Source organism: Odocoileus virginianus, chromosome 27, assembly GCF_023699985.2.
Source record: "Odocoileus virginianus isolate 20LAN1187 ecotype Illinois chromosome 27, Ovbor_1.2, whole genome shotgun sequence".
Classification (NCBI taxonomy): Eukaryota; Metazoa; Chordata; class Mammalia; order Artiodactyla; family Cervidae; genus Odocoileus; species Odocoileus virginianus.
Genome location: NC_069700.1, coordinates 17,127,716 through 17,141,191, shown reverse-complemented (window position 1 = coordinate 17,141,191; position 13,476 = coordinate 17,127,716). Strand labels below are relative to the sequence as shown.

The window sequence follows — 13,476 nt, the reverse complement described above, 5'->3', positions numbered from 1 at the left end:
GGAAAGGCCCAGATTTCCCCTTAAGTGCCTGTAATCCCTCCACAATCATTAGATAACATCTGAAATCCTGCCCTAAGTGCTCAACTCAAACCAAGATCCAGATCCTTGCTTAAATGTAAAAATAAATTATAAAAATAAAAAGCACTATTCAAAACCAAAAGAAATGTAATACCATGGAAAGAGGCAATGACATGAAAAAGCAGCCAATGAGCTTTGGGAGAGGTTTTTCAGAATATTCTGAACATTCAGAAACTTGGGAAATGGATGGGGAGAAAGGTAAATGATTTGGGCTGAATGCGAAGTATCATGAGAACCTTTCACTTAAAACTGGAAGGTACCCATGTAGCTCCTCTGAGTCCCCAGGAAAATCCCAGCAGGAGAATTTTTTTTAAAAAGGAAAAAGGCCTAAGCCCCAGAGAGGATAAAAAGCAAAAACAATAGTTTGGAAGCCAAAACAGTTAGGAGTGGAAACTGACTTCATAAATCTGGGAAAGCTGACCCCTGAAGTATTAGTTGGGAAGGCCCAGAAACAAATGGATTTCAGGTGAAGGTAAACAGAACGTGCCATCCCATAATATGCTTGTGGCATAGGATCATTTTAGGCTGGTTATTTTTAAGAAACAGCAGAGACAGGGGAAATTTCTCTTCTGTAAGAGAAATACACATTTATACGGAAAATCACCATGTGTAAGGGTGTGTACCTCTCCATACCAGGAGAAGAGGATGACTAGGATCCGTAGAAATTTATCCACAGAGAAGGGCCGGGACCTAAACCTGCAATAACAACCTTACCCCTTATTTTCCTGGTTTATGACAACCTCTCCAAACTCTTTCTTCCGTCTTTAGCTGAAGTTGGTATTTAACGTGGTGCTGTGGGCCATTTCAAGGAGTTACTCAGTGTCTCTGGGTATCTCCCATGTATATAGGAGGTACATGTGTTAATAAACTCCATGAAACAAGAATAACAGAAAAATCTGATAGCAGAAATGGAAAACTCAAGGTTGGAAGGTAAGACTGAGAAAATCTCCCAGAAAGTTGAGGCAGGGAGGGGTAAGAAAAAGATGAAAAAACAGAAGAGAAACAGTTAAAAAAAGAGAAGAAATACAGTTTGAATAATAGAAGTAAAAGAATATAGAGGAAAAGGAAGCAATTATGAAAAATAATTCAAGAAAAATTCCAGAACCAAAGGACCCAAATTTCCAGATTGAAATAGCTCATGAGTGCCTTACAAATGGGTTTTAACAAAACAAGATAAAAAAAACCCACATAGAGCATATCATCATAAGATGTCAATATACTAAGAACAGAGAGAAGATCCCAAATACTTTCTGAGAAGCAGAAAAGCAAGCCACAAACAAAGGATGAGGACTCAAGATGAGTCCTTAGAGCAACATTAAGAAGTCCTTGGATTCTTAGAGCAACATTAGAAGTAAGAGGATAAGGGGACCAAGTTTTCAAAATTCTAAAGAAAGATGGATTCCAATCTAAAGTTCTGTAGCTGTCACAGTATTAACCAAAATACAAGACATATGAGTTTCAGAAACTCACCTCCTGTGCTTCCTTCTTCAGCAAGTAACCAGAGGAGGTGCTGCCCCAAAACAAGAGTGAAGTAAGGAAGAGGATAACCCGGCCAAAGGAAACAGGAAAGACACAGGAATGAGTGAGGAGAGACCCCCCAGCAGATGGTGAAGTGGGAATCCCAGGAGGACAACAGGGACCAGACCTAAAGCCCAGGCTGGGATGGTCAGACAGTAGTGAAGTACGTGCCCAGGAAGATGAAACTGAGAAGATGAAACTGAGGAAACTGAGAGAACATTCATACCTTTACAGAGATTTAGAAGGTATCTCAGTGACAGGGAATCAGAAAACTAAGCAAATGCCAAAGGGGACAATTATTAACTCCAAGGAAAATACAAAGTTGTAAAGGAAAGGAAATATAATCACTGCATATTATATAACCCAGCTATGAACATTTACATGCTTATAATGAAGTAAACATTAAATATTGATGTAACCAATAATTATGACATAGCTAAGATGAAAAATGTGATAGTGGAAATGGAAAACTCAAGATTGGAAGATAAGACTGAGAAAATCTCAAAGAGTTGAGTCAGGGAGGGATAAGAAAAAGATGAAAAAATAGAAAAGTGTGTGTGTGTTTGCCTTCAGGCATTTGGTGGGCAGTAGGGTCAGACTATGTAGGAGCTACATCATCATCCTCTATAGTAAGAAGCCACTAGTTATGGTCACTATTTAAAACTGAAAAATAAAGAAATAGCGACAACAAAAAAGTTATTATGAACTATGGAAACAAAATTATAAAACAGCTAAAGGAATAGGGAAATTCCCCTCTGGGGAATAGGGAAAGAAACAAGGTCTTTCTTTCTTTCTTTTTTCTTAAACACCTTAAAACACCTCTGACATTTTAAACTATGAGGAGCATGTGGAACTTCGATTTTCAAACTTCCTTCATACTACTTGATGGTTTGACCTATACCTGGACCTTTACATAGCAAACTGACAACGATCTGTTTTTAGAAACAAAAAGAAATGAAACAAATCACAACTTCTAGTAGATTCCACCATTATTTGATGAAAATTGATGCACCTAGTTCTGTTTGTGTACTGGAACACAAAGAGAATCCTCCTAAAGCAGTATATTTGTAGAAAGTGGGTTTTACACCTTATAAAGTTTGCCCAGCTTTCACTGGGCTTATTAGAGGAGGAGGCGACTTTAAGGGCAGAGGGGGTCCCCTGGCAATGACAACACATATGATCAGGATTGAATATGCACAGACTGCTCCACTAATTCAACATCAAAAGTTGGGGACGAGGAGAGACTACAGTATTATCTGTTTATACAGACACAGGCCAAGATTGTCTTGATTCATTCAACCAAGAGTGTCTGAGGGCAGATTATACATTACGGGCTGTGTCAGACACAGAAGTTATAATGAACAATCAGACCCAGGCATTTGTTTGTGAAGGACAATATTCTATAGGAAGAAAAGACTTGAAAACAAATCATTAAGAGGGATTTCCCCATTTGGCTCAGCTTATGTTGCTACTTCCTGAATCTTTTGCATTGAGACTATGTTCATCCATTCCCCACAATGTAAAAAAGAAAAAACAAAACAAAAAACCTCAAGGGATTATGTTGCTCTAACAGATGTATACAGGAGATGAAAAGAAAAAAAGCGTCAAGTCAGCAATAGACAAGGGCTGTTAATTGGGGAAGAGATGAGGGAGAGAAAAGCTTCAAAGAATAAATGATATTTACATTGGATCTTGAAGGAGAGAATAGAATTTTCCCCAGTATGTCAAGCTTCAAGGCCAGTGTCAAAGGAGATAAATAATTGGGTCCTAAAGCTTGTAATGTTCAGTAAGTTACACTGTTATGGATATAAAAATTTGACTTGCTCCCACCTCGCCATCCTGCAAAGGCAAGATAAGGCACATCAATCTACAGAATGGACCAGTTTTCCTTCCCTCTGCCCAGCCTGCCCACCCTCCACTTATCAGGATGGTTTAAATTAGTTCCTGGATTTGATATCTCAGGTGAAGAACACTTCACCGACACAAATCCTTATTCAGAGTGTACTTAGGAATGCATCTGCATTTAGTTGGAGATTAAACAACTTGGTACAAGTCATGCTTAAAGGCTGGAGTGTTTCAAGTTAAGCTGTTAATAAAAGTACCACTGAGTTGACTTCCAAGGAAACTCCATCTTGGTAATAAGAAAATTCAGACAGAACTTTTCAGAGGCTAAATCTGAAGCCTCTTTACTAATTCTGTTGTTGTTCTGACTCTGGTAAAGCAGTGCTACTTAGCAATGAATGATGTGTGCTCCCAGACATATCAAATTATAAACATGAGGAATTTAAAAATACAGTTGACCTCTGAATAATGAGGGAATTAATTCACAGAGACAGTCCTCAGTATCTGAGTTTGTCTACATCCACAGATGCAACCAGCCAGGGCCTGTGTAGTACCAAAGTATCTACTATTGAAAAAAATCCACAAATAAGTGAACCCAAGCCATTCAAACCTGCACTGTTCAAGGGTCCACTGTTAGTAATTTCAGCCTGCCAAATGTATCTCATTGTCTGAGATACATCCAGATGAATGTAATAAAGCCCTAAAAGAAGAAAAAAAAAAAAAAACCTTGGGGAGATACATTCTGTGTTCCAATTTAGATATTACAGTGGTTCTTCAACTTGAGTTTGCCTCAGTATACCCTGGAGGGCTTATTAAAACACAGGTTGTCAGCCCCCACCTCAAGTTTCTGATTCAGTAGGTCTGGGGTACAAGCTTGAGAATGCCCATTTCTAATAAGTTCCCAATTGATGGTGGTCCTGCAAACCACCAGGAAAGTAAATCGTCTGTCAAATGTGTCTATTTTATACACTTATGAAATAAGAGCCTTAGTGCATACTAAGTTTAAAATTATAACTGTTAGTAATTTAAGTGTGAATTAAATGGTGTGATTAGTGAAATGACTCTGAACTCACTTGGAATCCATTTTGGTCACCTTCTTGGTGAAAAATTCATCTACACCTTCATCCACTCTCCCCATAAGACCGTTCTGCTCACCATCTTGGGAGACTATGCTGGTAGCACAGCCCTGCAAACCAAACAGGTGTGATATTAATTTATTAATTTACATTCAACATGTATCACTAGATTTAAGACACAGTGATAAAGGCCATGGCAAGGACAAGACTGATGGAAATAGAGCCCTATATTCTACCAGAACAGAAGTCAAATGTAGAAAAAGGGTAGAAAGAAACCAAAGTGAGAAATGCCCTATAAACCCAAAACCTGCTGCAGGACTGAGGCTGAGTGAGTGCTGTCTTGGAAGCAGCTTGGAACCTAACAGGCTGTGAAGAGTCATGGGTTATTGAAGCACAGGAAGGCATTGCGGGCATATTGGTAAGGCAGGAGAATGTGTGAAAAAAATGACACACAATTTTGAGAACAGTAATAATTCCAGTGATCAGGGGCCTGATTACCAGATACCAGATACTGATTACCACTGTTAGTACCAGATACTAACAGTGGCCACTCCAAACACACCCTCGCCCCCCGCCACCCCGCCCCCCACACTTGCTTCCTTTCTTTCTTGCTGAAAGAACTCTGGTTTCAAAACATGAATACTTAAACAGTACTTCTATCTCCTTGCCTGTGACTGGTATGATACAGTTCTGGCCAGTGAGATATAAGGGGGCTCATGGGCAGGTTTTCCTGCAGAAGAAGGGATGTGTTTTGTTTTTTTTTTTGCATGGTTATGAGAGAGAGGGTGTGATATCTGAGCCACAGCAATCACCTGGAGATGAAGAGCAATTGAGCATGAGGATAAAAGACACCATGCTGAGGATGACAGAGCAGAATAGTGGAAGCTACCTGGGTGCTTATGCTGTGCTAAATAAACCCGCCCTGGACCCCGAGACTTTTAGATTTCTTGTTAAGTGAGAAAATAAGTATTTCTCATGGCTTAAGTCATTTCCAGTTCAGCATCTCTCATATCTCTCATTCATAAATGCTTTCCAACTAATAATACAAGGTATGACAGTGGACAGCCTTGAATCTTATGCTAAAGAGTGTAGAATTTATTTTGCAGGTGAGAGGGAGCCCTGAAGAAGTGTCATGACCCAACCTGTTTTGATCAGATAATTCTGGGGCAACATGAAGGATATATAGAAGGATATGGAGAATAGAATAAATTCTATTCAAGAACACAGTGAAAGACTTCTGTGATTGTTTAGTCTAATCTGGAGGAAGGTGTGGGACTGAGTAGTAGGGAAATGAGAAAGAAAGAAAAAGACATTGCCTAAGATGAGGCTGAGGTTTCCAGCCTGGGTAGATGGCAGCGTGATTCTAGGGAACATAGTTCAAAGATCTGATTTGAGAAGATGCTGCATGTAATGTCAGGCAGTGTTGTTTGAGGTGCTGTGGAAACCCAGGGGTAGGTGCCTAAAGCTTAGGTCTCAGGACAGAATCTACGAGGGGCTGTAAGGAAGTCATTTAGCACTCTAGCATTTGTCTTTGAATGGACAATTCACAGTGAGTTCAATAACATGCTTGGTTTTGTGTCTGTGAAAGTGTATTCATATTTCACACAGATAGGTTGTGGGCCATTGAGAAAGAGCATGTATCTTGCCCATTCTCTTGGGCACAGACAGATTCCCATGTGGTTGTGATATCTGGTCTGGATATCTTGCCATAGAGCGGTGGGAAACTCCTTTCTGTGATCTTGATTTGCAAGTCTCAAGCTGCCTCTAGGGGAAGCTGGCTCTTGTCTGCACAGGCATTGTTTAAAAAAAAAAAAAAAAGACCCATGATTAGCTTTAAACAACCATCCGCTCCGTTCACTGGCAACGTCCATTATGGAAATGAGCTGTGTGTTTGAGTTCATGATTGTGAAATGCTGAAAAGTGAGCAGATAACAGGTAACAGACCAAGAACCCTGTGAAACATGAAAACAATTATACCTCTCGTCTGAATGGTGCTTTTGAGTGGAGCCAGGCTTTCCTGTGCATTGCAGGAGAGCAGAGAAACAGCCAAGTTCAATAATTCAGTTATGGCGGGAAAGCAGCTCATTGAATAACTTCTGCTTTGATTACAAAAGACAAAGTAGCACAGAACTAGCTTGGATGCCATTTTTCCTTTTGTAAAAGAAGACTAGAATTTCTACAGTAATAATCACTCCCTAAGTTTGTACAGTGCTTGATCATTTACTGTTATCTTTATACCTACCCTTTGAACTGGAAAGGAAAGATAGTCTTATCCTGGGTTGTGGTTAGTCCCAGATCAAACCATGGCTCAGAGTGTGAGGGGCTCCTGCTTAGGTCACCCGACTGATGGATGACAAAGGTACAACCCCAGAATGCATGCTTATAACCTGGGACATCCTTCCATGGCACCCTCACTTCCCCTCAGGGGCTGCCTCTCAAATTCCTCTTGCAATTTTGCGGGGGTAAAAAAAGTTTTTTTACGAGTATAATTTCTCCTTTCAGCCCTTTTCTTTTTTCCTGCTTTGAAACAATTCACAGCTAGCACAGAAGGTCTCTGGGGACATGAACAATCAGCAGGTTTCAGAGATGAAGGCAGGGTGAGCTCAACAAGCAGTCTGCTTTCCCATGTTGCAGGACCAGCCAGTTTTTACAGAACCTTAGAGACCCCTGGTCCAACTCTATCACTTTAGAAATAAAGAGACTAGGAGTAGAGAGATTGAGAAGTCCAATATCACCGGGAGACCTTGAGCAAGATGCAGCTGAAAATGCACCTGTTAAAAGTAAGAGATGTCAGCAGCCTGTAAGAAGGGCAGCAGAAAAACTGAAGACTGAAATGACAGGTGGCTCGTCAGAGGAGTTCAAGGCCAAACACACATGCTGTTTTAGCTCGATTTCCAGGGGAATGAAAAGAAAGGACATACAGACATCAGAAGTTCTCAAAATTCCATTTGACTTTGGTCTTTTCTGTCAAGGATTATAAATTTCAGACTAAAAAGGGAAGCGGAGCTGGTGGGAAGGGAGTGCAGAAAACCTTATCCCTGTGCTGACTGGAACCCCCTGCATCTGTGCTCAGAGGAAGGATTTTGCAAATAAAATCAGAAATGGTTGTTGCTGGTGTCTGAGAAAGAAAGAGGGCAGATTTCTCATCGCCTGTGTATATATAAGTAAATGCTAAAAGGATAATTTGTGAATGCTTAGAAGATAAGCCGGTGTTTATGAAGACTAAACACAATTCAGACCACCCTCTGTTCTCCCTTCGCCTGGATTATTAAGATGAATGCACCAGGGCAACACCGGAGGAGATGCACCTGGATTTTGACAAGGCGGCTGTCAGATCTCTCCTAACGTCTCCACAGGCCGGATGGAGAGAGATGGGCAGGAAGCAAGAACAATTAGGTACATTAGTGGCTCTGAACAAAAAACCCAAAGAGTGCTAATTAGTGAGTTGAATAATCATGAAATCTGATACACATGTATTAGACAGTAAGAAACATGAAAAAGAGTCAAGCAATCAAGCCAGCAAAAAGGGAATCCAAAAGGAAGTAAAATAAATATAATTTAAAAAAACAAAAACAAAAATTAATGGACTTCAGAGGAATAGTAAAGCTAATTCTTTGAAAAAGACTCCTAGATGGTAGAGAATCTGCCTGCAATGCAGGTGACCAGGGTTCAGGCCCTGGGTTGGGAAGGTCCCTGAAGAAGCGAATGGCAACCCGTTCCAATATTCTTGCCTGGAGAATTCCATGGATCACAAAGAGTTGGACATGACTGAGTGACTATCACTTTCACTTTTAGTAAATAAGACTGTGTAAAATTAGGATAGAAGCATTAAAATACATTAGAAATGAAATAAATTGGGACAGAGCTATTGATACAAAAGGGATTAAAAACTCTAATCTAATGAACTAAGTGGACAATGTCCTAGAAAAATAGAAATTACCAAAATGCTCTCAAGGAGAATAAGGTAATCAGAATAGATCTGATGAAATAAAATTCATATGTTATGGTAAGGCAAGGAAAATTTAAACATAAAATTTTTCTCTGACCATTTGGACCTCCTCTCTCCCCTCCAGAGTGTATTATTAATCTACCTTAATCAGACCTGCTTAGGAGAAGGAATCAGAATGACCCACTTCTCACTTTGTACATGCAGGCCTGGATTGTGTGAACTGTCAGTACATCATGTGACATATAACCCTTTGTCTCAAAAACCAATGTAACTGTGTTCTGACCTCTAACAGCAGAACAGGCCTGAAAGACTGTCTGTCTCCCAGGTTATAATCTTCAGGTTGCTGCAAATAAAATTTTTCACTTCTTTCTTAGATTGACTGTTGATTAATTTTTTTGTCAACAGATCTATAACAAAAGAAATCAAATCCCTAGTTTAAAAAAAAAAAATCCACCTGTGAGCATTAACATGTAACATGTAACACATGTGTTAGCATGCACACGTAACACATCAGGCCCAGGTGGCTTCCCAGGAGAGGAACAGAAAATCTATATGATGTGCAAACTCTGCTCCAGAGAACAGGAGAGGAGAAAAAGAAAGGAGAAAGGTCCTCAACTAACTTTATGAAGATAATTGTGATGTAGTGATCTATAACAAGAAATACATACTTTGTCTTCATCCCCATTTCTGGCAAGACCTCTTACACCCTTGGAATTTCCTGATGAGAGCCATAAAGGTATTTTGGTTACATTAACGAAGTGACTTTGGAACCACCTAAAGATGGGGGTTGATAGCCAGCAGACCCAACCACGTGATTAGAGGGTTGAACTTTCAGTCCTAGCCCCTGAACTTTAGGGAACTGAGAAGGTCCGGAAGTTTAATCATTGCCAGTGATAGTGATTTAGTCAATTATGACTGAATAATGAAGTCTCCCTTAAAACCCTGAAAGGACAAGGTTGGGAGAGCTGCCAGGTGGGTGAACATGTGGAGATGCAGGGAGTGTGATGTGCTAGAGAGGGTGTGGAAGCACTGAGCCCCTCCCCTACATCTCTCCCTAAGCCTGCTGTTCTTGAGTTACATCCTTTTATAATAAATGGGTAATTCAGTATGTAATGTGTATGTTAGCTGCTATAACAAATTAATCATACCCAAGAAGGATCATGGGAATCTCTGATTTACATCCCATTATCAGATGGGCAACAACTGCCAACTAAGATTGCTTCTGGCCCTGTGGTTCAATAGGAATTAAGCCATTAGCCACCGCAGTCACTGCCCTTTAACACACCCTGAAAGGAGTTCAGGATGCAGATCAGGAATGAGGCTCTCTGTGATTTGGGAAAATTGTCAGAATAGGACTTCAGACAGTTCAATATTTTCAAGAGAAAATTTTCTGAACCTAATTTCATGCATCTTCCCCTACTTAGAAAAGTACTGAAATCATTAAGATATCTGCACCTCATGACCAGCAGCAACCTTCTACTGCTGCCGACCTCCACCTCTGTGAGCAATTTTCTCAGAGGCTGTCCCCAGGCTACAGTCCTCAGTAAGACTCCAAAGAGAAATGAAACTCACAGGTCTCACGCTGTGTCTTCATTTCAGTTGACAGTATCCTTTAGAATAAACCAGTAATAGTAAGCAAAATCTCCTCTTGAGTTCTGTGAGCCATTCTAGCAAATTATCTAAGCTAAGGAAGGGAGCATGGAAACCCCCCGTGAAATTACAGTTGGTCAGGAGTACAGGCGACGAGCTGGGACTGGTATCTGAAGTGAGGGTACCCTGGAGCCCTTCACTTGGGGAGTCAGAATTGAATTGAATTGTAGACAGCCAGCTGTGTCCAGAGAGTTGAAGAATTAATCAGTGTAGGAGGAAAACCCCACACATTCAGTATTAGAAATGTTCAAAGTAAAAACAGCCTCTAAACTTGGGCTTTGAGAATTCTGATATCCAGAAAAGCCCACTGGGGCATTAGGCATCAAGGACAAGCTCTAGAAAAGCTAAGATTGACTTAGGGTGGGCTGGGGCTACCTAGTCTGTCCAAACAAAACCAAAACAACACTAATATTAAATGACTACTGCCACTAAATACTGCAACCTTCTCACTCTCCACTGGAAAATGCAGGTGATGGGGCCTCTGTGGCAACTTCGCAGAGTTGTTCAATGTGAAAGCACTTTGAAAATCGCAAACTCTATGCAACCATTAGACAGTATATTTTCACTGTGCATCCAAGGGAGAGCCAACTGTGTACACTCACTAAGCCTCTGGGAAGAAGCGAGATCTGTTTCAGACCCAGGACTGTAATCCATTATCTGAGGACACATCCTGTGCTAGTGTCCCTATGGAGCACCCTGGGGTTGCTGACCCTATAAATCCTAGTTTTCCTGTGGACAAAGTCAAGATATCTCTAGAATAGACCTGAGTACCTTCCTCCACCAAAACTCTGCCATAGCTTTCTTCCCTTCCCTGTTTCTCATTTTTCAAACGAGTAAAAGAAAAAACATTCCCTTTCCCGGGGTCACTGACTTAAGGGGAAAGTTAAACCTTGTGTCACATATATGTTGTACTGCTAATGACTCTCCACAAGGAAAGGGCCAAAGGAACCATTTATTCCACAACCAAGTAGAATGTGGAATATGGGGTGTGTCTTTTCCCTATCTGAAAAGGCTTTTCCCTTATTAAAAAAAGAGAGAGAGTCATTTATTCCTCAAAGAATATGTAAAAGTGCACTAAGAAGTAAGTTAGAAAAGAACAATTCACTAAAATTTCTTTGTTTTTCTGAAACCATGTCAAGCTGTTCAAAATCAAATGATAGAGCAACCAAATATGAGCACCCTGGATCTGGTGTGAGCAAACGCCTGACCACACGGATAACTGGTTGTGACTTTTCTCCACCTACGACTCCAGTCATCCACCTATCATCCAGTGAGTACTGAATGCCTGCTATGTTCTCAACTCATGCTAAGTGCTCAACACACAACTATAGATGATAAACCACACACTTCCTACATGAGCTTACACACAAGGAGGAGACCATGCTTAGGAATCACTGTACAGTGAGGGCTGTAACAGGGTAAAAGCGTCAGGCACTGGGGGGGGTTGGGGCGTCCATGAAGGGTTGTTCAGGCTGTGCACTGTGCACAGCCATCTTGTGAGAACAGCCTTCTGCAGAGCCGTGCACCCTCATCTGTGTGCAAGTACAGAGGTGGAGACAGGGAGGGCTTCCTGGAAGAAGTTGTGCCTCATTGGAGGTCTGCAGGATGAGTAGTTATCCATCCAGGAGCTAAGGGTGGGGGATGAGGGAGTGGGGAGAGGGGAAGCCATGACCAAAAGCCTGGATCACTAAAGGCTTGAAACACAGGATGAGAGCAAGGGCTAGAGGGATGACAAGGAGGAAGGGGAGGAGCAGGTGGGGCTGACGGTGGGGAGACGGTGATCAGGATCATATCCAGGTTTCTAGCTTGTTCACCGGTGATGCTCCTTCTGGAGCAGGGCAGGTTCATAGAGAAAGGCTCCTAGTTTTGAATTTGTTAAACGTGAGTTGTTCTGGGACATTCAAGTTCAGGAGGCAGGTGAATATCTGAAGCTAGAGTTCAGCAGAGGGGGCAGGGCTCAACAACAGGGAGACCGAAGCCAAGGGTTCAGATGGCATCGCCCAAATAATACGCTCACAGGTCAGGCAGAGGAAAGCAGCAAAGGCATCACTGGAGAAGTGAATAGAAAAGAGAGTGATGCTCAAAGGCCCTGAAGGATGGAGCTTTCTGGGTCAAGTAACTGCTGAGATGTCAAGCATGCTGACAGCTGCCAAGTGTCCACAGGGTTAGGTCAAGAGTGACCTCTAGCAGGGCAGTTTCAGAGTGGAGAGGTACAGAATGAAGACTTTGGTGGGTTATAGAGTGATGGCAAGGTGAGGAAGAAATACCATAGGCATAGACCAATTTTTCCAAGGAGTCTGTCTGCAAAGGAGAGGAAAGACTAGCCAGAGAGCCATGGGGTCAATTGTATTAAGCCTCATTAGCAGAAACAATTCCATCCTCCTCTGCATAAAGAGCAGGGTGTTGAGAGGCACACCACTCACATGGTCCTCCCAGTAAGATGTCTTCTCCACCTCCCAGTTTGTGGGTTATCAAAAGCCAGAGGGCCAGAGCAGGTCAGAACATGGAGGTGGGGGAGTATATGGGGGCCCTCCAAAATCAAATGCAAGCAATTTTTAATCACAAATCAATTCTTCGGTACTTATTTTCCATCTTTTCATACCCATACACTATATAACTATAGAGTAGCCTGTTTGATATTTTCATAAAGATTTCAAGGGGGCAACTTTGTTCCAAAGGGTTGAAAACTTTCCAGCATTCTCTTTTCTGAAAATGTTGAACACCAAGTGAGATATTTTGCGTGAATCTCACACATACGTAGAGGTTCTAATCTTAACTACAAGCTTTCACATATACAAGGCACTTTTATAAGACTCTGCAGTTTTCCCTGGAGGAGGCCAGTAAGGGGCTACCAGCCCACCTACCGCTGGGTGCGTGGACTGCTGCTTCTTAGCCCGCTTTGGTCTTAACTTGGTAAAGTGCTCCAGCTTCCTTCCTTCCTCGGAGGGCAAGTCAGAGATAAACCCTGAGCTCCGCTTCTCTTGTCGGATGGATGGAAAAGGCGGGTCTTCAATATGAATGGGCACTTCTTCTAGGGCTTTATCTAGATCAAATTCCATTTCTAAAAGAAAGCAAAGCCCCAGGCTGAAGATTACTGCATGGAGATGGATAAAAATTTGCTAAAAGTAATTTTAAGTCTATTAGGGAAGAGCAAACACCCATTCACAAATCACTTAACCCTCTTAACTTACAACATCCCTGAAAAGTATCCTTGAAGTGGTCCAAGGTCCTTGCTGAGGGTGTTTCATAGTTATAAGAAAATGACTGACAAAACGGAATACTCACCGAAAGCCCTGGAAACAGGCCGCAGCATTCGGCTGTGGATAGTCTTCCTTTTGGATTTAGGAGTCATCTACCAATAAA

At 41.6% G+C, this 13,476-nt stretch overlaps 1 protein-coding gene across 9 annotated transcripts in view; it reads right to left on the bottom strand.

The window, feature by feature from the left end:
* The window catches only part of CARMIL1 (capping protein regulator and myosin 1 linker 1), a 303,717-nt gene that overhangs the window by 14,973 nt on the left and 275,268 nt on the right, over positions 1 to 13,476 (bottom strand). For all 9 annotated transcript variants that reach the window (XM_070456237.1, XM_070456241.1, XM_070456242.1 and 6 more), the window contains 3 exons: positions 13,399 to 13,465; positions 12,978 to 13,174; positions 4,512 to 4,624 (listed from right to left, as the gene is read on the bottom strand). In XM_070456237.1, coding sequence (XP_070312338.1) covers positions 4,512 to 4,624; positions 12,978 to 13,174; positions 13,399 to 13,465 — 377 coding nt within the window. The remainder of the gene's footprint in view (positions 1 to 4,511; positions 4,625 to 12,977; positions 13,175 to 13,398; positions 13,466 to 13,476) is intronic.